The sequence below is a fragment of the Trichosporon asahii genome, assembly GCF_000293215.1.
Source record: "Trichosporon asahii var. asahii CBS 2479 unplaced genomic scaffold scaffold00051, whole genome shotgun sequence".
Lineage (NCBI taxonomy): Eukaryota > Fungi > Basidiomycota > Tremellomycetes > Trichosporonales > Trichosporonaceae > Trichosporon > Trichosporon asahii.
Window position 1 is genome coordinate 1,685,714 of NW_014040873.1, and position 17,260 is coordinate 1,702,973.

Consider the following 17,260-nt stretch of genomic DNA (forward strand, 5'->3'; position numbering starts at 1 on the left):
TAGCATTCCTAATGCATTACACTGAACGAACGGGTTGATTAGGAATTGACAGTATTTACATCGAATTTTGGAATGATCATATACAGTACAACCTGAGAAACTAATGAGAGTGCGGTCCGCTCTTCGTGCGGCTGGAATAGGCATGCTAGCCGTTAATGATACTGTGCAGGTATCCGGCAAAGTCGCGGTGAATACGGCCAAGCTTGGCCTGCATGTCCTGCATCTCGAGGATCTTGTCCTGAATCTCGCCATAGTGGGAGAGCGAAGCGCGGTCGAGGGGCCCCTCGATGGAGTCGAGGCGCGCAATGCAGTCCTCGATGGCTTGGCGAGCGGCGAGAATGTCGAGGGGAATCCTGCCAGTGTGTGAGGTGGTGAAAGCGTACTGGACGAGGAGGGCAGCGTTGCGGATGTAGGTGTCCGAGGGGCCAATCTGGGGTTAAACGTGCAGGTTCGATGATGACTTACGAAGCAGCCCAGAGCAGCTGCATAGAAGTCGTTGGGAATGTAGACAGCGTTGGAGAGCTGGAGTCAGCTTGCTATGGGTCGGCGCCTAAGCTCACCTGGCGGAGGGACGCCTTTTGCTCCTCGATCTCGTGCTCGAGGACGTCCAAGTTCTCCTCCTGAAGTCAGCATTACCAATACATCTGAAGCTCACGATTACTTCAGCCTTGGTCTTACAGTAGTCGTAGAGCCACATCAGCTCGCGCTGCTGGCGGTACATCTGGTTGAGTACCCAGAACATGGCTGCTGGTGAGGGGTGGGTGATGAGTGGTGGTGGACAGTGGAAGGACATGAACGTCGTGATGCACAGCACCTCGACTACCCCATTGACAGAGTGCAGGATGTGGGCCGCTGCTCGCAGCCTCGCACCTCTCGCACGACGGAGAGAGGCGCAAGTCTATGAGAAGCATCGTAAGTGTGCGTGAGTGTCGGGCAGTGCAGCACACAGTCTGTTCAGCCTATACATTCTGGGTATCTACAACGTGGGGTATCTCTCGGGTCTATTCGGGACGCTAGGGACTCTTAAGTACGGTCTACAAGGCAAAGTTGGGTGCCAGGCGGGCCAGGCGAGCCAGCTGGCTCTGAGTGTAACGGGCCTGGCGCTCGCGAGCGGCGCGGGCTGCCTTGCGGAGTTCGACAACGTGCTCGAAGTAGTTGAGTTCGGCAATGATACCGTCAAAGTATTCGAGGTACACGCGCATGCAGTAGATGCCGTGCAAAATGTCCAGAACCAAACTCACGACAGCCGGGCTGCTAAACTTGGCGTCGGGAGGGGGAAGCTTGGCCTCAAGCTTATCCTGGCGCTCGTGGAAAGTGGCACGGTACCGATGCAGACGGCCGGTCTCCCTGTTGATCCACTGGGAGACGAAGCCCTCAAATGCGGCCTCGTAGAGTTCAATGCTGGGCGGGTTCTGTGGTTAGTTCTAGGTACGCTCCTAGCAACTTACGTTCTGGTCGTAGGCCATGCACTCGACCTACAGATTGTCAGTGCGGGGTGGATAACTATGTCAGTGGCAACGTACCTCGAGGTGGCGCTCCCGAAGAATAGAGCAGATGAGGGGAATGTTCATCACCTTTTAGTGAGCGGTGCTCTGATGGAGGACTCACAAGTCTCTGCTGCTCGTTCTTGACCTCGCGAGCTAAAGCAGTGTAGAACTCAATCTCGGTCGGGACGTCGTATGGAGAGGGCTGGATATCGGTGGGCATGTTGATAATCCCTGGGTCGTAGTAGTTGAGAATGAAAGAGTTGAGGATTCAGAGAGATAGATGTTGGCGCGCACGAATATAAGTCCATCAGAGCAGCACACACAGAGGGTGACGAGGTTGGAGGAGCTCTTTGACTCCGCTGTGTGTGTCGATGTTGGTACGCGTCCGGAGAACAGCACACACCCAGCTGAGCCACCTTCCGACCCTCTTGGACTCATCCAGGTACCATGTGCGGCCAAATGCTGCATTTCTCTAGCATGAGTCGAAGTATCGGCCAGCCCGTCGCAGATTTAGCTTGTGTGGCTCTTACTCCTGTCAATTCGAAGGAAACTCTAGAAACCGCCACTGGCGGATCTCCCATCATGCATGCTGGCGTTGAGCTTGCAGAAAACACATTTCAGCACGATGACAGCGGGCTTTCGGAACAATGCACGGGCATCCTGCACTTGCTCGTCCACTTCGTGTAGCCTCGTGTGTCCAGTCTCAGGACCTGAGTCTCGGACCATCATTCCACAGCCTGTCCACATTTCGTTTTCAACTTTTATGGAGAGTCCCAGCCGCCAAAGATCGTACAGGATCATGACCACCAGTCATCCATGCATGTGAATTTGAGCATGTGTCGGAGGTTTTCTACTGCTTGACGTATGCAGCGGCGGCGGAGACAGTTGAGGAAACTGTTAGTGACTACGGGATCTGCATAAGAATGGCGGTCTGCATATGAAACACTCTGCGCAGCATCGCGGGCCTGCGCTGCCGACTATAGCAGCCGATGCAGGAACATTGGCTCAATAATACGCAATGGAGCACTAGCGTCTCCGTCTTTACGACTGTACCGCTTCCACCAGTCTGTCTCTAACACGGCCCTCCTGGTATCGCAAACTCTCGACAATTCTCTCGGCGTCATCGACGATGTCGACGAGTTCAGCGAGAATGTCGCGGAGCTCGGGGTGGTTGACGGGAAATTTGGTCTTGAAGTCGTTGAGGAGATCTTTCGATCGGGCCAGGTAGCGGTCGTACGCACGGATAGAGCGAGGTATCAAACCTCCGGGGCGCCGAACTTGCCTCCAGAGTGCCGCGTATACGATCATCTCGAATGACATCTTGAGGTCGTTGGGATTCTATTGGAGGTTAGCAATGGCGCCGCAAGAGTCTGCTTACCTTTGCTTTGGCCTTGACCTTAAGCTGAAGCTGAGGTTAGCGAATGGCTGGAGAAGTAGGGCGATACCGACGCGCGATAGGTGGGCATCCATCGCTCTGGTTTCGGCGGCGATAACGTTAACGCCACGAATCTGCAGAAACTGTCAGCAAGGGCCGATGCCGCATACTCACGGCGACTACACTCTCCAAATGAATGGTAGTGATGAGCTTCTTCAGCTCAACTGTTGCCTCTGAGATGAGGTCGATCTGAGGCTTATTGGTCGTTGGAGTGTTTGAACGAGTGGACATTGGGTAGCTCTTTGCGGCCGAAACGAGTGATATTGCGATTGAGAGATCACCTTCCTCCACCAGAAAGATAGGGCGTCGTGGCCGCCCGGTGCCCCGTCACTGCCGTTGGGGGGCGCAGCCGGGAGATTCGGGGCGCAGCTGACGGTGTTGCTTGCCATGTGTTCCGGGGTCAGTCATCGGGTCTGGCCCTCTCACTGCGGCCGACGCCACCCCGCTAGTGTCAGATCTCCATCGACTGGTAGTGGTACCGAGCACCGACTGATCGATTGCCCGTCACACCGTTGTTTCTGTGGCTACTCTCGCCCCTCCATCAGTAGTACACCTGACGCACCATCGACGCTGCTGCTTCTCGACCCTCAATCGACCACAACTATGCATGATTCCTAATTCTGAACGTCTCCCTTCTTTTGCAGCTTCTGGGGAACCTCCAGACCTTGTGGCTAGAGCCACTGGGCGTAAATGTCAATGACATACGCCCAGAGCTCCAGCCTCAGGTCCTCAAGCTCCTCCAGCATGCTCTCGATGTCGCGGATGTGGTCGATACACGCGCGCGCCACGCGGCGCTCGGCCCCGTGGGGAGTGCCAAAGGAGGTGAGAGCCTCCCCACAGACGACAATCGTGCCCGCAACCCCCTGCATAACGGCGGGGATGCAGCCCTGCGCAGAGGAGTAGGTCAGGTGGACCTCGTGCGCCGCGCAGATCAGGCGGTAGACGCCGACGGGCTGGGGTCAGCGGGCACACACTAGCACTAGTCGGAAAGCACGTATGGAGGTAGTACTGCTACGTGGACGGGATGAAGAAACTCACAGTGTAGTGCGCGTCTTCCTGGAGCTGGCGGAGGTGGGCCTCGCAGTCGGCCGCGGCCTGGTGGAGATACTCGAGCTCGAGGGTCTGGAGTCAGCTAGCAAGGGCTGCTGCAGCTCACAATGATGGCCTTGCGGATCTCGAGGAAGCTTAGAAGGGTCTCGAGACTAACAAGACGGCTGTTGCGGCGGTAGAGGTAGGTGTTGGTGGCGCGCATGGTGGTGGTTGATGGTGGATGAAGGGAAAGGCTCTGCGGATGGATGATGGAATGTAGAATGAGGGGTAGAGAATGAAGTATGAGGGACGAAGAGTGCAGGGGACGGGGAGGAAGGAGGGGAGGTCTCTTATGGGCAGCGGTGTGCTGGGAAGGGAGGGTGAGTGTGCTGCCGCTCGCCAACAGCTCGCACCGATGAGGACAGATGGTGCTGGACGCACACAGTCCGGTCGGCTGGGCGGCGGGTAGGGACGAGTAAAGCATCTCAAGCTGAAAGGGGTTGTGCATCAGCGTAGACCGCTACAACGTCCAACTCTTGCGGTGGTGATGCACTTCGTCCATACCGATGCGCATACGATCATCAGTACTGTCAGCACAGGCGTTGTTGCGATGTGCATCAGTGGTTCAGTGGCCTCAGGCACGGTGGTGCCACACCTTTTCAGTCTGCCTTCGGACGGCGGGCCCTTTGGACGGTGTGGGTTGCCAGTGCTCCGTATAAGCCATTAAAGACAGGGTTGCAAGGTAAGCTGAGCATGGCATACACATCTGGGTCTTCTGTGGCTCTCCCTTCAGCAGCTGCGCTCTCTCACCGTTCGATCTCCGATTCCCCTGTCGCACCTGCTCGACGTGCTGAGACATCATCGCGGCTGCGGTGGCTTTCAAGGTCTCCTTCATGCCGTCGAAAGTCGTTTTGAAGCTCTTAATTTCCTCAATCACAATCTTGATATCGCTGAGTAGGCTCTCATTCAGTTCGATTAACCCCTCGGGATTCGATGACACCTCGGGGAGTGCCGGAGCGTGCTTCAACCTCTCTGTGAAGTCTTCGACAGACGCTTCCAGGCTGGTAGCAGCGCGCGTGATCTTGCCATCTGGTTTGCGCGCCATACGCCATAAGAAAGCAAGGACAACGGTTTGAGCCGATTTCAGCACGTGGGCCGCCTGAGGTCAGCTAAGAACAGCAGCGATGTGCTAACGTGCTCATTATCGTCGGGCCGGGAGCGCATAAGTGCCGACAGCTGCAATCAGCTCATGTGCTGAGCAAGCACGACTCACAGCAGCAATCCGGTGTTCCATCGCGTTGATGTCGGGGACGAAAGACTCCTGCATCTGTTCCTGTTCATTAGTCGATTGTCGTCGACGAAGCGAAGCCACCTACTGCCAACCTCATCTTGGCAACCGCATCGGACGCTAGTGCGGACAGGTGCTTGAGCGTGGCTTTGACGGCCGCTACCTGCTCGGGCGAGAGTTGAGGCTTGTGGGACCTGGTCATGTGGTTGAGCAGACAAAAGTTGAAGTGAAGTGACAGAGTGAGCATCGTCAAGACCTGAATCGAAAGGACCTAGGGGCATTGAGTGAGTCTGAGAAACCGGACGGAGGCAGGCGCAGTGGACGATCGGCATGTACGCCCAGTTCCGCGATTGCTGTAGCTTCCCGTGCATCATAGGTGATCACCACTGCAAAAGCCCCGTGGTAGTGGGACTCGCCATTCAGGGATGCACTCCCTGTTGTGGTAAGCATCAGAGGTTGAGCTGCCATCGAAGTCCATCAACAAATACCAGGTACTGATGCTCCAGGTGCCACTGATTGGGGGGACAGTCTCAAAACCACAGTCAGCCCCCTCCTCGCATTGCCGCCGAACAGCTGCTAGCCGCCATTCACGGTGACAACAATGAACGTCAGGACAAGACCTACATGCATTATACAGTGTCTAACAGCCATACCTTCTATGCTGGACGAACTCTTCATGGAGCTTCCATTCACTGGCATCACTCTTGATTGACGCGCATCTCGGCTGGCCGAGTGAGAAACGAAACCCCTTCCGTCCCCAATATCTCCATAAGTGACTTCATTATCTCCAATGCCTCCTGGATGTTCTCCATATGACCCCTAATGGAAGCGCAGCTGCTCTCCATTCTCTGGTTGTCAATCTGAGAATATTGAGACATGTCGACACGAAGCGGGGGATGTTCCAGACGCTGGGCGTACTCGTCCAAGGCCGCTTCGAGCTTGGCCACCACACGCGTGACCTTTCCGCCCGGTGTACGGACCATACTCCAGCAAGTTGCGAGGATGATGGAGCGCGAAGAGATAGCTTTGTTGATTACCTGTCGTTAGTTCCACGGTCCTCGGGCTCATTAGATTTAGAGCTTACACTGTCAGAATCGCCGGTGGCGAGTACTTCGAGCGATCTCAGCTGAGGTCAGTTCTTCGGCAGAGCAAGGAACGCTTACACCGAGCAAGCTGTTCACCATTGTCAGCATGTCGTCCATGACGCATCGGGTCATGCGGCCCTGCATGTCAGTCGGACGATTCATGAGCCGGGACTTACTGCCGACTTTTTCATCGCCTCCGCGTCCGTCTCCAACGAAGTGAGGTGGTTGAGCAGGGCATCGAGGTCGTCCTTCGCCTTGGCAATCTTAGCCTGTGATCTGGTTGTCGGCGCCATGGTAAAGCCGGATTTCAGTAGCAAGAAGGAGCAAGGCAAACTGGTGGAGGGCTGTGTGTTGGGTGTATGGAGTAATGGCGACTGCGCGGTGTTGTGTGTAGGGTGGAGGGCTTGATCGAGATCCTCCGCAGGATCAGCGCTCTAGACTGCGACGCACACGTGCCGCCCTCAAACGCTCCTTCTTCGCCAGCTCTGAGACGGGTGCATCGTGGTCCATGTACAGCGTAATCATAGTTCAGCATGTCGAACCAGTCACCTCCCCGCGCCCTCCTCACTCTTGACACCACCACTGCTGTCCTCCGTCATCATCGCCTGGTTAATAATCTCCAGCGCATCCAGAATAGCCTCGACGTCGTCCTTGAATCCGCCCAAACTCCTCGCAAGCGTCCTGATGTGCCCAACCTTGATCTTAAGTTGTGAACACCTGAGCATCATCTCGGCGTGGTGTTGCAGCACCTCCGGGTCCGTCGACTCTGTATCCTGAGGACGAATCTTGTCGAGTCGTTCAGCCAGGACGGCAGCCCATGTGCGCAATTGTGCAATGGCGCGTGGGATTTTGCCCCCCGGTTCGCGGACGAGGAGCCACGCACTCGCGAGCACGACGCTGTGGATCGAGATCGCGGCGTGGTTGATCTGACGTCAGCGCTGTCGGTGTGGAACGGACTTGGTCGTGGTCGGCTACCTCTATCGGCGTGGACTGGGCGACCTGCTGTCAGTTCGGACTACAAACTGTTAACTCACAGTGCGCACCCTCGCTTGCATGGTGGTCATGTCGTCGCAGATCGACTCGTAGATGCGGTACTGAGATTAGAGAAGGAAGATAGGGCAACGAACAGCGGAGAGGAGCTTCTTCGCTACCTCGAGTCGGGCGGTGCTGAGGGCCTCCATGAGGGCTTTCGACTCGGTTGACTCGAATCTCACTCGCGACGCTGGTGATTCTGTCGGCGGGGTCATGGAAGCGAACGGCGGGTTATGGTATGGTGTACCAAGCAAAAGAGGTGTCAAGGTTATAAAGGAGTGGGAGGATGAGAAACGATGTGATCTTTGGCTGGAGGGCGCAGGACTGAGAGATCGAGGCTATTGATGTTGGGTGGAGGCATGTCTCATGCTGATCGCACCGGCGGATCCTTCAGGCCTCGAATCTGCCTCCAATGGCCATTGGTCTGACCCGCACGCCAGCACGGCATGATCACCGCCTGTCGTGCATGCGCTGAGACTCAATCAACCGCGAAGGAGCCTGAGGTGCATGTGAGTCGTGTCAGAAACAGGTTAGTCGACACTGAGGGCTTGCCTGTCTCACGGATGGACACCCACCTCCTGGTGCTTCCCACCCAGTGTTCTGTAATGCTATGCATTTATTGTCTGGTGATCTTCTATCTCGCTACGCCGCCTGCTTAACCCTTGTTGGGCTTGCCGGAGGAGTAGTCGTAGAAGCCGGCGCCAGACTTGCGGCCGAGCTTGCCCTGCTCGACGAGCTTGGCCATGAGGTCGGTCGGCTTGATGAGGTCGAGGGGAACGAGGCCCTCCTCAGCCTTGGTGATCCAGCCCTGGGCAATGAACTGGGTGGTGTCGAGACCGATGAAGTCGAGGAGCTCGAAGGGACCCATGGGGTAGCCGGCACCGAGCTTCATGGCAATGTCAATGTCCTCGGGGGTGGCGTCGCCGCGCTCAACCATACGGACAGCCTCGAGGAGGTAGGGGACGAGGAGACGGTTGACGATGAAGCCGGGCATGTCCTTGCACTTGACGGGGACCTTGCCGAGGCGCACGGACAGCTCGAGAAGGGTGTCGAAGACCTCCTGCGAGGTCTTGGGGGTGCGGACGACCTCAACGAGCTTCATGGCGGGGACGGCTGGAATGTCAGCGATGCAACCTATGCGGGGTCTCCACTGTGCAGCGGAGATGGAGGTGCTCCGCCGCGATCACCACCAAAGGTGTTCACTGATAGGGCATCTCCAGACAGGGCCGAGGTTTGTGGCTTGCAGTTGCCCACTCGGATGTGCCGAGGTGAGCCTCCACCGTTGCCGGTTGTTGATTTTCGGGTCTAGAAACGCGCGGAACTAGCACTCACGGTTGAAGAAGTGGAGACCGGCGAACTGAGTCTGGCGCTCCTCGGAGCACTTGAGGGCGATCTCGCCGATGGAAAGCGACGAGGTGTTCGAGGCAAAGATGGTGTCCTTCTTGGCCTTGGTGTCAAGGAAGGCGAAGAGGTCCTGCTTGACCTTGAGGTTCTCGAGAATAGCCTCGACGACGAGGTCAGTGTCGGCAACGGCAGCGCCAGCGTCGGTCGAGGTCGAGATGTTCTGGAGGACCTTGTTGGTGAAGCCCTCGATGTCGTCGGGCTGCTGCTTCTTGGCGACACGGGCAACCGACTTCTTGATGATGTTGATACCGTTCTCAAGCGCCTTGTCGGTCACGTCGGTAAGGGTGACCTTGAGGCCAGCCTGGGCCGAGACCTGGGCGATACCAGCACCCATGAGACCGGCACCGAAGACAGTGACGCGCTGCATGGAGTCGGCGCGCTGCTTGGCGTCATAAGCGACCGACGAGGTGGAGAGGGCGCGGGCGACGGTGTTGACGCGAGCGGCCGAGGCAAGCTGAGCCTGGGTGCGGAGGACGGAGCGGGCAGCAAGCATTTTGGGCCGGGTTTGTTGACAGAAGAGTAACAAGAAAGAAAAAGTCAGACTGGAGACAAGGCGAGTGGATCGCGGAGACGCCGGGCTGCTTGGCTCGGGCTGGGACTGGACAGCTGGGAATACAACCGTACCTTGACTTTGCTCCGTCACCGGCATCAGCTGGCCTCCACCGTCATCTCCACCGTAATGCTCACCCCAGAAGCCAGCGTCATAGGCTACGGCCGAACTCGGCTCGCTTATACTCAGTTACCGGACGAGCGGCCGTCGCTTAAGTGCCGCGTGTACTCAGCGTGGTAACTGCGTGCGTAAGGCATGGCTTCGGCGTGGCGTTGACGCGACTGTGAATCGATCACGTGAGTGAAACCAGGATCTGTGGATCCCAGCTTCGTCTGATACGGTGCACTAATGGAGTGGATATCCCAGATACGGCTCCTTCCTCATGAACGCCGAAGGGTCGTCGAACGGCGAACACGGACCCGGTGGCTTGCGACTTGATAACCTGGTCTGCTGACACTCGCTGGGCAGGAATGATAACGACGCCCGATGGCCCCTATCCACGATATTTGGTATTGGGTACGAGCTCGCTGTCGAATCCGCCGTCGGCGTCGTCCGGATGACATAGAATCACCAGAAAAGACATAGAGCAGGCGGCGTTCAACGTCTCGTGACCATCGGTCTATGTCTTTTTCTGCAGGGATCGACGTTCAAGCCGAGCCAGCCGAGCTGGCGTTCACGATTCTATGTCATCCACGTCGATCCTATGTCTTCTTATATGGTTCTATGTCATTTTTCCAGGCCCTATGTCATTCTGAGTGAGGTCTATGTCCTTTTATAAGACTCTATGTCATTTCGGTGAAGTCTATGTCATTTTGCGGAGGTCTATGTCATTTTGGACGACTCTATGTCATTTCACCGGATTCTATGTCATTTTGGCCAGGTCTATGTCATTCTGAAGCTGTGGTGGTGTGCTATATGTCATGCAGGACCCTAGATTCTATCCGATATGCAGCCTGATCGATGGTTTCGCCGCGGCAGGTGGGTGGGGGCCCACCAATGAGGACTGGCTGATGGCAAACGTACTCCGACGCGTGCTGGCAGCGAGCGAGTATTCCGGGATGCCCCGCATGAGCCCCCTACCAAGTGTCGAGGCTGCTGAGCAAGATAGCGCTGATTGTGGGCGGCACGCCAGGATTTCTCAGGAACGCGACCGCCGGATTCGTGGTTGTCGCCCAAAATCCCGGTCTTCACACGGCTTTTTATCGCAATCTCATTGGTGGATTGGGCCAATAGCCGACATCTGCCTATCGCAGATGGGCGCACCTGGCCGGCACCGGACATCTGCCGTGCATCACCCCCTTTGTCTGATCTGACCACCCAAGGTCCGGGGTGTGCACGCATATATATCCACTCCTCGAGCTCGTCGTCTTTTCCAACAACAACCACAACTCCCTCTTCCTCTCCTCACTCTCCACACCGCGACCAAACCAAAACCTTTTCCAACAATGTCTGACGGCCAGCCTGGTTACATCGAGTCCCACCGCTACGGTAAGCCGCGATAATCTCGGGGGTGGAGCTGACGAGCAGGCAAGGACCTCGTCAAGGTTCTCCGCGTCGTTCGCGAGAAGAAGAACGGAAAGGAGATTCACCACTGCATCGAGTACACTGTCCGCGCTCTGCTCGACGGTGCTATCACCACCTCCTACACCAAGGCGGACAACACTTGCGTCGTCACCACCGACACCTGCAAGAACACTGTCAACTACTACGCCAAGACCTCTCCCTACGTTCTCGATCCCGCCGCCTTCGCCCTGCACCTCGGCACGCACTTCGTCACCCGCTACGACCACATCACGCGCGCCTACATTGACCTGTACACGAAGAAGTGGTCGCGCATCCCCGTCGAGGGCCAGCCGCACAAGTGGGCCTTCGTCCACGATGGCGACGAGAAGCAGACCGTCTCGCTCGTCGTTGACGGCCGCGAGGGCAAGGACAAGCTCAAGGCCGACCTCAAGATGGGCCTGAAGGACCTCCTCGTCATGAAGACCTCGGGCTCGGCCTTCGAAAACTTCTACCAGGACGAGCTCACCACCCTTGCCCCCGTCGCCGACCGCATCTTCTCCACCTCGGTCACCACCGAGTACTCCGTCCCCCTCCCCGCCAACATCCCCCTCTCCATGAAGACTGTCGGTGACATTGCCGCCAAGCTCAACTTCCCCCGCATCTCCGCCACCGTCCTCAAGGACACTCTCGAGGTCTTCGCCACGGACGAGTCACCCTCGGTCCAGGCTACCCTCTACAACACCGCCCAGCGCGTCCTCACCCACTGCCCCGCCGTCCAGGACATCCGCTACTCCCTCCCCAACAAGCACTACATTGCCGTCAACCTCAACGCCTTCAAGCTCGACAACGGTCTCGGCTACGAGGGAGGTAAGTCTTTCTCTTCATCCCTTCCAGTACAGATGCTAACTTTCAAACAGGAGCGGAGGTGTTCTGGCCCGCATCTGACCCCTCTGGTCTCATCGAGGCCAAGATTGCGCGCAAGGAGAAGGCGAAGCTCTAATTTTGTACAGAGTTGTAAGGTTTACATGTCAGCAGTCACTCTTGGGCACCTACTTTGGCGGCAAAACCCCGGAGATTCCCGCAGCGCTAACGCCGCGCAGGTCAACGACCTGTGCATCCGACAGAGCAGTGCGCAAGCTCCCAGGATGCTTCTGGACAAGTGCGGAGATCTGGACGGGAGCGAGGAGGATGGGACTGACGGTGCCACTGACGACAGGTTGACCTCTGCCTGGGCCGCCGCACCCCTACCGCCCTTCGCGCAGCCGGCACACCTCGCGTGGTGGACAGTGCGGCGGCGTGCACCCCTGAGCATGCTGACGGCGGACTACGGTCCTCAACTTGACCTGAAAGCGCCGTGAGAAGTCGGTCACCTCCACTCAAGACGCGCTGACTGATCGCTGACGTCCCCCTTTGACGGTCGCTCACAGCAGGTCATTGTCTAAACCGTTTCCGACCAGCAGAGTGTGCATAAGCTTCTATCACACGGCCGCTCAGCGGTGCGTCTATTGATGCGCTGTTCATCCACCTCCCTTCTTTCTCCATGATCAGACTGGGTTTGTCCCATCAGACCTGATTGAGTTCTCCACCTTCGTCGCTTAATCTGTGCTCGCCAAGTCATGCAAACCCTTGATGGGCGGGCCACCGATCCTCCTCGCCAATTCCGCCAACCTGCGCTTGACAGCCTTCATGCGACCGTTCGCCGTCGCCTTCGCCTGCTTGTCGGTGTTCTCCTTCGCACGCCCCTTCTTCTTCGACTTTCGCTTCCTCGCTTTTCCTTTGCTTTCAGCGCCGTTTCCGCTTACATCGTCGGTCTTCGCGTCGGCAAGGAGAGCGTGACGAACAGCCCGGGCCTTCTTTCGAGCCCTGTTCCTCCGTTTGCGCTTCGATTTGAGGCAGGACCTGAAGGATTTAACGTCGATACGTTTGGCGAGGGCAGCGCCAATGCCGGGAAGGGCGGGAAGAGGGGTGTGTTCCCACCGAGGGCCGGCGCTAGATTTGGCGGACGCGGATGCCGAGGATCCTTGGACTGGCAGTGTGCCAGTCGACCACAGGGCAGCTCGCTCCCACCTCATTGTGGGGTGCGTTGCGGCGTGCGCGGTACCCGATTGAATGGCGTTGGGAACAGTCGCGGGGCTCTTGGCGTCGATATCTTCAAAGGTGAATGGATGGTGGTTCACGACGAGCGGGAACTCGTCCACCTCCATCGAGTCGTCTTCGTCGATCGACATTTCGTTTCGTTGTCGAGTACGCCTTGGACGCCTTGGAAGCGTGCTCGGCGAGGGTGAGTTGGTAAAGTTGCAGTTGTCAGTGGGAAAAGCGAGAGTGTGAGTCCACATCGGGATGGATTTATGTACCGCCCTCTTCTGCTGGAGGGATTGCGAGTGGCACATGACTGTCGTGGCCAAGATCGAGTGCGTGAGGTGCAGCCGAGCAAGCCGGAACGACGTGTTGGGGGCGCATGGGGGCACGCAGCGTGTGGGCGCGAATCAAGTGCGACGTCCTGTCGATCACGTCGCAACCCGCTCGCCTCGTCACACCCATGCCAAGTGACGAGCTTCGCACTTGCTACCCTTTCTCACTCGTACTGTCACCTATCACTCGACATGGACGCCTTCAAGATTCCGGAGTCGTTCACCGAGGACGACGACCAGCGCTTCCTCAATGACACCGACCTCCAACCTGCCCTTGACTTCGTCTTCTACACCAGCAAGATTCTGAAGGAGAACGAGGGGTTTCTCGTGGGCTGAACCAGTGATTTTCTTAGCTGACAAACAGGGCCACGACTGGGCCGCAATCATGGACGATCGCGCGAACGGACGAGAGAATGCGCCTCGTGAGCTACCGAGTGCCCTGAGAGCTGACAGCAGTACTCAGCCCCCGGAGGCGCCAACGAAGCGACGATGGACGCAGTCCTCGCCAGCGCGTACAGACTCGCCGGGAGACCGGACGGCATGATCCAGCGCACTGTCACGCACATGCGTGAGGTCGTCAAGCAGCTCAAGGTGGAGCTTGAGGACTTTGCCACCTACGCTTCCCCGCCCACGGACCCCGAGAGCATGGAGACATACGACAAGGTGATTGCGCATTCGTACCAGGTCGACCGTTCCGTTATGACGGCCGAGACGATGATCGCGGACTTGGAGGATGCGGAGCGCGAGCTCGGTCGTCTACTCGCTTTCTGAGCTCGCACTGAGCTCGCGCTCTCAGTGGGAACAATCAGTAGGCGTAGTGAGTAGTGATGCATGAGGACAATAACGACGGGCGCAGGCCTACGTCTCGGACAGCTGACAGCTGAAGGGGTTCGTACTGTCGCAGCTTACAGCTGGCTGCCAGCTTCGCAATCGTCACCTATCTCATTCCTCATCAAACATGTCCAACCGGTTCGATCCCCACAAGCCCTTCATCTTCGAGCTCGAGTACTGGGAGACCGAGGAGTATCGTGCACTGGAGCGATTACGACTCAAGGCCTCGGCAATGTTGAGGGACTACACTGCCGAAATCGTCACCCATGTGAGTTACGCTTTTGCAGAAGGGAACTGACGAACAGCAAGAGCGCATGGCGGAGACAGTGGCCAAAGCTGGGGAAGTCCAACTGTTGTTAGAGGAGGTGAGTACTTGCTCACACTGAGCTGCATCTGCCAAACTCTCGAGCTAACCGCAGGCCCGCGATGCAGAGTTCGACGAGGAAGTCATCCTCCCCATCCCGCCAGCTGGGTTCGGATCCATTACGGCCATCGACAGCCTCGTCGCCGCCGTATACGCACTCGTCAGCGAGCCTGATGGGCATATCCCGGCAACGATACGCGAGCTTCGAGCATACCTAGACGACGTCCGGCGTAAGGTCGAGTGGTTCCAGGTCTCGATACTCGCGGAGCAGCCCTCGGATCCCCATCTTCTCTTAGAAAGGCAGTCTATCCACCACAATCTGAAGCACCTAGAGGGCGGCATGCGGTGCATGGAGGTCATGGCTAAGCAGGTGGAGCTGCTTCGGACGTTCTTCAAGGACATGGTGTACCGATAGAACAGCGATGTAATGCATAGCGATCTATGACCTGGGCACGCTGACGCTGCGACGTCAGCGCTCACTTTGACCGAGGTGCCAGCTGACTGGGGAGCCCTTTGAGCTCGCCGCAGAATGATTCACCCACCTGTGTTCAAGCGAAACCGCAGTGCGTAGTGCCCCCGCCGATCAGGTCTCAACTCCATCACAACGCAGCAACTGTGCACATCAAGCCCGTAGGCCGCTCCTTCTGCCCATCTCGGCTCCCTCCTCTCTTCCACTCATCCACTCCCTCTTCCTTCGACATGGCCAGCTCCTCCTCCACTCAGCCTCCCCTCGCCTACCCCTACTTGTCGCCCGAACTGAACGCCGCGGCATCGTTGCACGCCGACTACTCAGCCAAGCTCAGCAAACACGTGAGGCTAGCCAACACGCACCAGCTGATTGCCAGGAAGAGCGCCTGCGGGCGGCGAAGGAGAAGGCGGGCGTGCTCGTGCAGCAGCTACAGAACGTAGGTCCAAGCTGTGGCAATGACCTACAGCTTACAAGGCAGCTCGACGACCTGATGCAGGAAGTGCCCGACATCCAGCCACCGGCGGGCATGGGTTCCTTCACCGGAGGCGACTACGTCATTTCCGCAGCGTACGAACTGGCGAACGAGACGAGTGGCCACATCCCGACAGCGACTCGGGAGCTCCGCGCCTTCTTCCAGGAGTTCCGGGAGCAGCTGGACGCGTTTGACCGCACTCCGCCGCCAGCCGGTGCGGGCAAGTTGTCCGAGAAGGAGGCTGCGCTGGCCATCCTCACCAATGTCGAGAACGGACTGGCGTTCATGGAGGCGCAGGCGGAACAGTTGGAGACGCTCAAGGGCTTCTTCAAGGACATCATTTATTGTTGATACCGTCGCTATGCACTGTGTCAAGGCGCAGTCGCTGATTTGCTGGCTCCACCAGAGAAGCCAGCTTGTTGAGAGGATCGTCGAGTCGCGATCGTTCCTTGAGGCGGACAGTGGGGGCGCAGGCCTACCGTTGCGACACCCGAGTCTCGAATCAAGACTCACCCGCCCGTCACACCTTCCTACTCTCACCATCCCTTACAATGAGCGACCCTTCTGGCGGCACTAGCGTCGACTCGAGCGGTCCCAAAGACCCGGAATTAGTGGAGCTGGAAAGGATCCGGACCATGGCGAAGGATCTCGAAGCGAGTTTCGAGAAGAAGATCAGTGAACATGTGAGCCCTGCCCTAATCGCCGCTCACAGTAGCGAGATGAAATGGCGCAGTTGGAGCAACGATTCGACGCGTTGCAATGGTTCCTCGAGCAAGTGAGTCGATGCGCTTAGGCGCCTCCCTCACCCTCCCGACTCTAAATGCGTGGCAATGCTGATGGGGAGGCGAAAATGATCGGAGACCGCGTCCTAGGGCCTGCCCAGCCTGCCCCGCCTGCAGGGATGGGGAGTGTAACGCTGCTTGGGCTTGCTCAGTCGATAGCGTACCATTTGGCGCGGGAACCGGATGGCCGCATCGCCAAAGCGATGGTCAGAACGTTGCGTACGCTTGATGAATTTGACGTTCAGGCCTTCATCATTGCCTGCGCATATCCGGGATTGACGGCCTACTATCACGTGTACGAGGAAGCAGAGTGGGCGCTTGGACAGGCGGAGGAGTGGGCAGAGGAAATGGCCAATGACACCTTCAGGTTAGCTGACATGCGCGCTTTCTGCACCGACTTGGTATGCCTGTAGTACAGGAGGCGACGTAATCCTCATCGCAATGCACGACGTGGTCGATATCCCGGAGAGCAGGAATGATGAACCGTGTCGTCCGACCGCACCCAGCCCGCTGATAGTTGGCCCGAGAGGGTGTCGCGGGCCACGGAGCGTTTTCTAGCCGATCTCGAGGCGCGAGTGCAGCAGCTGTGGCGCAACATCGGGCAGTTGGAAGAGATGTCGGGTAGATTCGCGTATGTCATGGCCAGGTAATGTCGAGTGTGATGAGCTCCATCAGGTAGCGGGTGTTGCAATGAGTGTCGGCTCGTAGGTTCGTGGCGTGTCCTTTAAGCCGAGAAGTACTTCTCCCGATGCAGCCCACACCGCGGATTAAACCCCGCTCCGCATCTCGGGCACCCTTTCTTCCCCCCCTGCTCCCCAGTACTCAAATACTCGCCCGCCGTCATGGTATACCCACACGCCCCGCACAGGACACACCTCTCCCCTGTCCCCATTGGCCAAGTGGTCCGCTCATGCCCAGCGACAGCATCATGACACTCCGCACAAGGGTAGAACCGGCCACAACACGGATGACTCAGCGCGACTATGTCGAGCGCGCTGGACCAGTGTATGCACCGCGTTTGGGGGTCTATGGGGAGGCCGTATACGCGCGTTTCGGCTACGAGAATGTACGGTGAGGACGGCGAGGTTAATGGAACAGCTGTTGGCTTGGAGGCTGGT

The 17,260-nt window shown here is 57.7% G+C and overlaps 13 protein-coding genes across 13 annotated transcripts; 5 read left to right on the plus strand and 8 right to left on the minus strand.

Moving 5' to 3' along the window:
• Positions 1-145: 145 nt before the first annotated feature.
• A1Q1_03017 (uncharacterized protein) lies at positions 146-742 on the minus strand (the record flags this gene model as incomplete). Its single annotated transcript, XM_014324246.1, has 3 exons — positions 146-430; positions 561-614; positions 656-742. 3 exons carry the CDS (start codon positions 740-742, stop codon positions 146-148), a joined length of 426 nt encoding a protein of 141 aa, XP_014179721.1.
• Positions 743-1,034: 292 nt separating this feature from the next.
• Positions 1,035-1,707, minus strand: A1Q1_03018 (uncharacterized protein; the record flags this gene model as incomplete). The annotated part of the gene is made up of 2 exons (XM_014324247.1): positions 1,035-1,412; positions 1,609-1,707. The coding sequence occupies 2 exons, from the start codon at positions 1,705-1,707 to the stop codon at positions 1,035-1,037; spliced, it is 477 nt and encodes a 158-aa protein (XP_014179722.1).
• Positions 1,708-2,528: 821 nt separating this feature from the next.
• A1Q1_03019 (uncharacterized protein) lies at positions 2,529-3,153 on the minus strand (the record flags this gene model as incomplete). The annotated part of the gene is made up of 4 exons (XM_014324248.1): positions 2,529-2,825; positions 2,866-2,889; positions 2,937-2,996; positions 3,037-3,153. 4 exons carry the CDS (start codon positions 3,151-3,153, stop codon positions 2,529-2,531), a joined length of 498 nt encoding a protein of 165 aa, XP_014179723.1.
• Positions 3,154-3,593: 440 nt separating this feature from the next.
• Positions 3,594-5,520, minus strand: A1Q1_03020 (uncharacterized protein; the record flags this gene model as incomplete). Its single annotated transcript, XM_014324249.1, has 6 exons — positions 3,594-3,875; positions 3,961-4,035; positions 4,079-4,441; positions 4,607-5,110; positions 5,225-5,278; positions 5,335-5,520. The coding sequence occupies 6 exons, from the start codon at positions 5,518-5,520 to the stop codon at positions 3,594-3,596; spliced, it is 1,464 nt and encodes a 487-aa protein (XP_014179724.1).
• A 417-nt stretch (positions 5,521-5,937) lies between these two features.
• Positions 5,938-6,617, minus strand: A1Q1_03021 (uncharacterized protein; the record flags this gene model as incomplete). The annotated part of the gene is made up of 4 exons (XM_014324250.1): positions 5,938-6,276; positions 6,324-6,349; positions 6,403-6,412; positions 6,501-6,617. 4 exons carry the CDS (start codon positions 6,615-6,617, stop codon positions 5,938-5,940), a joined length of 492 nt encoding a protein of 163 aa, XP_014179725.1.
• A 252-nt stretch (positions 6,618-6,869) lies between these two features.
• Positions 6,870-7,388, minus strand: A1Q1_03022 (uncharacterized protein; the record flags this gene model as incomplete). Its single annotated transcript, XM_014324251.1, has 2 exons — positions 6,870-7,250; positions 7,359-7,388. 2 exons carry the CDS (start codon positions 7,386-7,388, stop codon positions 6,870-6,872), a joined length of 411 nt encoding a protein of 136 aa, XP_014179726.1.
• Positions 7,389-8,011: 623 nt separating this feature from the next.
• A1Q1_03023 (Short chain 3-hydroxyacyl-CoA dehydrogenase) lies at positions 8,012-9,253 on the minus strand (the record flags this gene model as incomplete). Its single annotated transcript, XM_014324252.1, has 2 exons — positions 8,012-8,469; positions 8,689-9,253. 2 exons carry the CDS (start codon positions 9,251-9,253, stop codon positions 8,012-8,014), a joined length of 1,023 nt encoding a protein of 340 aa, XP_014179727.1.
• Positions 9,254-10,755: 1,502 nt separating this feature from the next.
• Positions 10,756-11,813, plus strand: A1Q1_03024 (uricase (Urate oxidase); the record flags this gene model as incomplete). The annotated part of the gene is made up of 3 exons (XM_014324253.1): positions 10,756-10,798; positions 10,838-11,680; positions 11,731-11,813. The coding sequence occupies 3 exons, from the start codon at positions 10,756-10,758 to the stop codon at positions 11,811-11,813; spliced, it is 969 nt and encodes a 322-aa protein (XP_014179728.1).
• Positions 11,814-12,408: 595 nt separating this feature from the next.
• A1Q1_03025 (uncharacterized protein) lies at positions 12,409-13,041 on the minus strand (the record flags this gene model as incomplete). The annotated part of the gene is made up of 1 exon (XM_014324254.1): positions 12,409-13,041. The coding sequence occupies one exon, from the start codon at positions 13,039-13,041 to the stop codon at positions 12,409-12,411; it is 633 nt and encodes a 210-aa protein (XP_014179729.1).
• A 375-nt stretch (positions 13,042-13,416) lies between these two features.
• A1Q1_03026 (uncharacterized protein) lies at positions 13,417-13,995 on the plus strand (the record flags this gene model as incomplete). The annotated part of the gene is made up of 3 exons (XM_014324255.1): positions 13,417-13,551; positions 13,589-13,646; positions 13,688-13,995. The coding sequence occupies 3 exons, from the start codon at positions 13,417-13,419 to the stop codon at positions 13,993-13,995; spliced, it is 501 nt and encodes a 166-aa protein (XP_014179730.1).
• Positions 13,996-14,182: 187 nt separating this feature from the next.
• On the plus strand, positions 14,183-14,834 carry A1Q1_03027 (uncharacterized protein; the record flags this gene model as incomplete). The annotated part of the gene is made up of 3 exons (XM_014324256.1): positions 14,183-14,323; positions 14,367-14,420; positions 14,475-14,834. The coding sequence occupies 3 exons, from the start codon at positions 14,183-14,185 to the stop codon at positions 14,832-14,834; spliced, it is 555 nt and encodes a 184-aa protein (XP_014179731.1).
• A 284-nt stretch (positions 14,835-15,118) lies between these two features.
• On the plus strand, positions 15,119-15,711 carry A1Q1_03028 (uncharacterized protein; the record flags this gene model as incomplete). The annotated part of the gene is made up of 2 exons (XM_014324257.1): positions 15,119-15,229; positions 15,355-15,711. 2 exons carry the CDS (start codon positions 15,119-15,121, stop codon positions 15,709-15,711), a joined length of 468 nt encoding a protein of 155 aa, XP_014179732.1.
• Positions 15,712-15,911: 200 nt separating this feature from the next.
• A1Q1_03029 (uncharacterized protein) lies at positions 15,912-16,555 on the plus strand (the record flags this gene model as incomplete). The annotated part of the gene is made up of 3 exons (XM_014324258.1): positions 15,912-16,043; positions 16,094-16,135; positions 16,205-16,555. The coding sequence occupies 3 exons, from the start codon at positions 15,912-15,914 to the stop codon at positions 16,553-16,555; spliced, it is 525 nt and encodes a 174-aa protein (XP_014179733.1).
• Between the last annotated feature and the right edge of the window lie 705 nt (positions 16,556-17,260).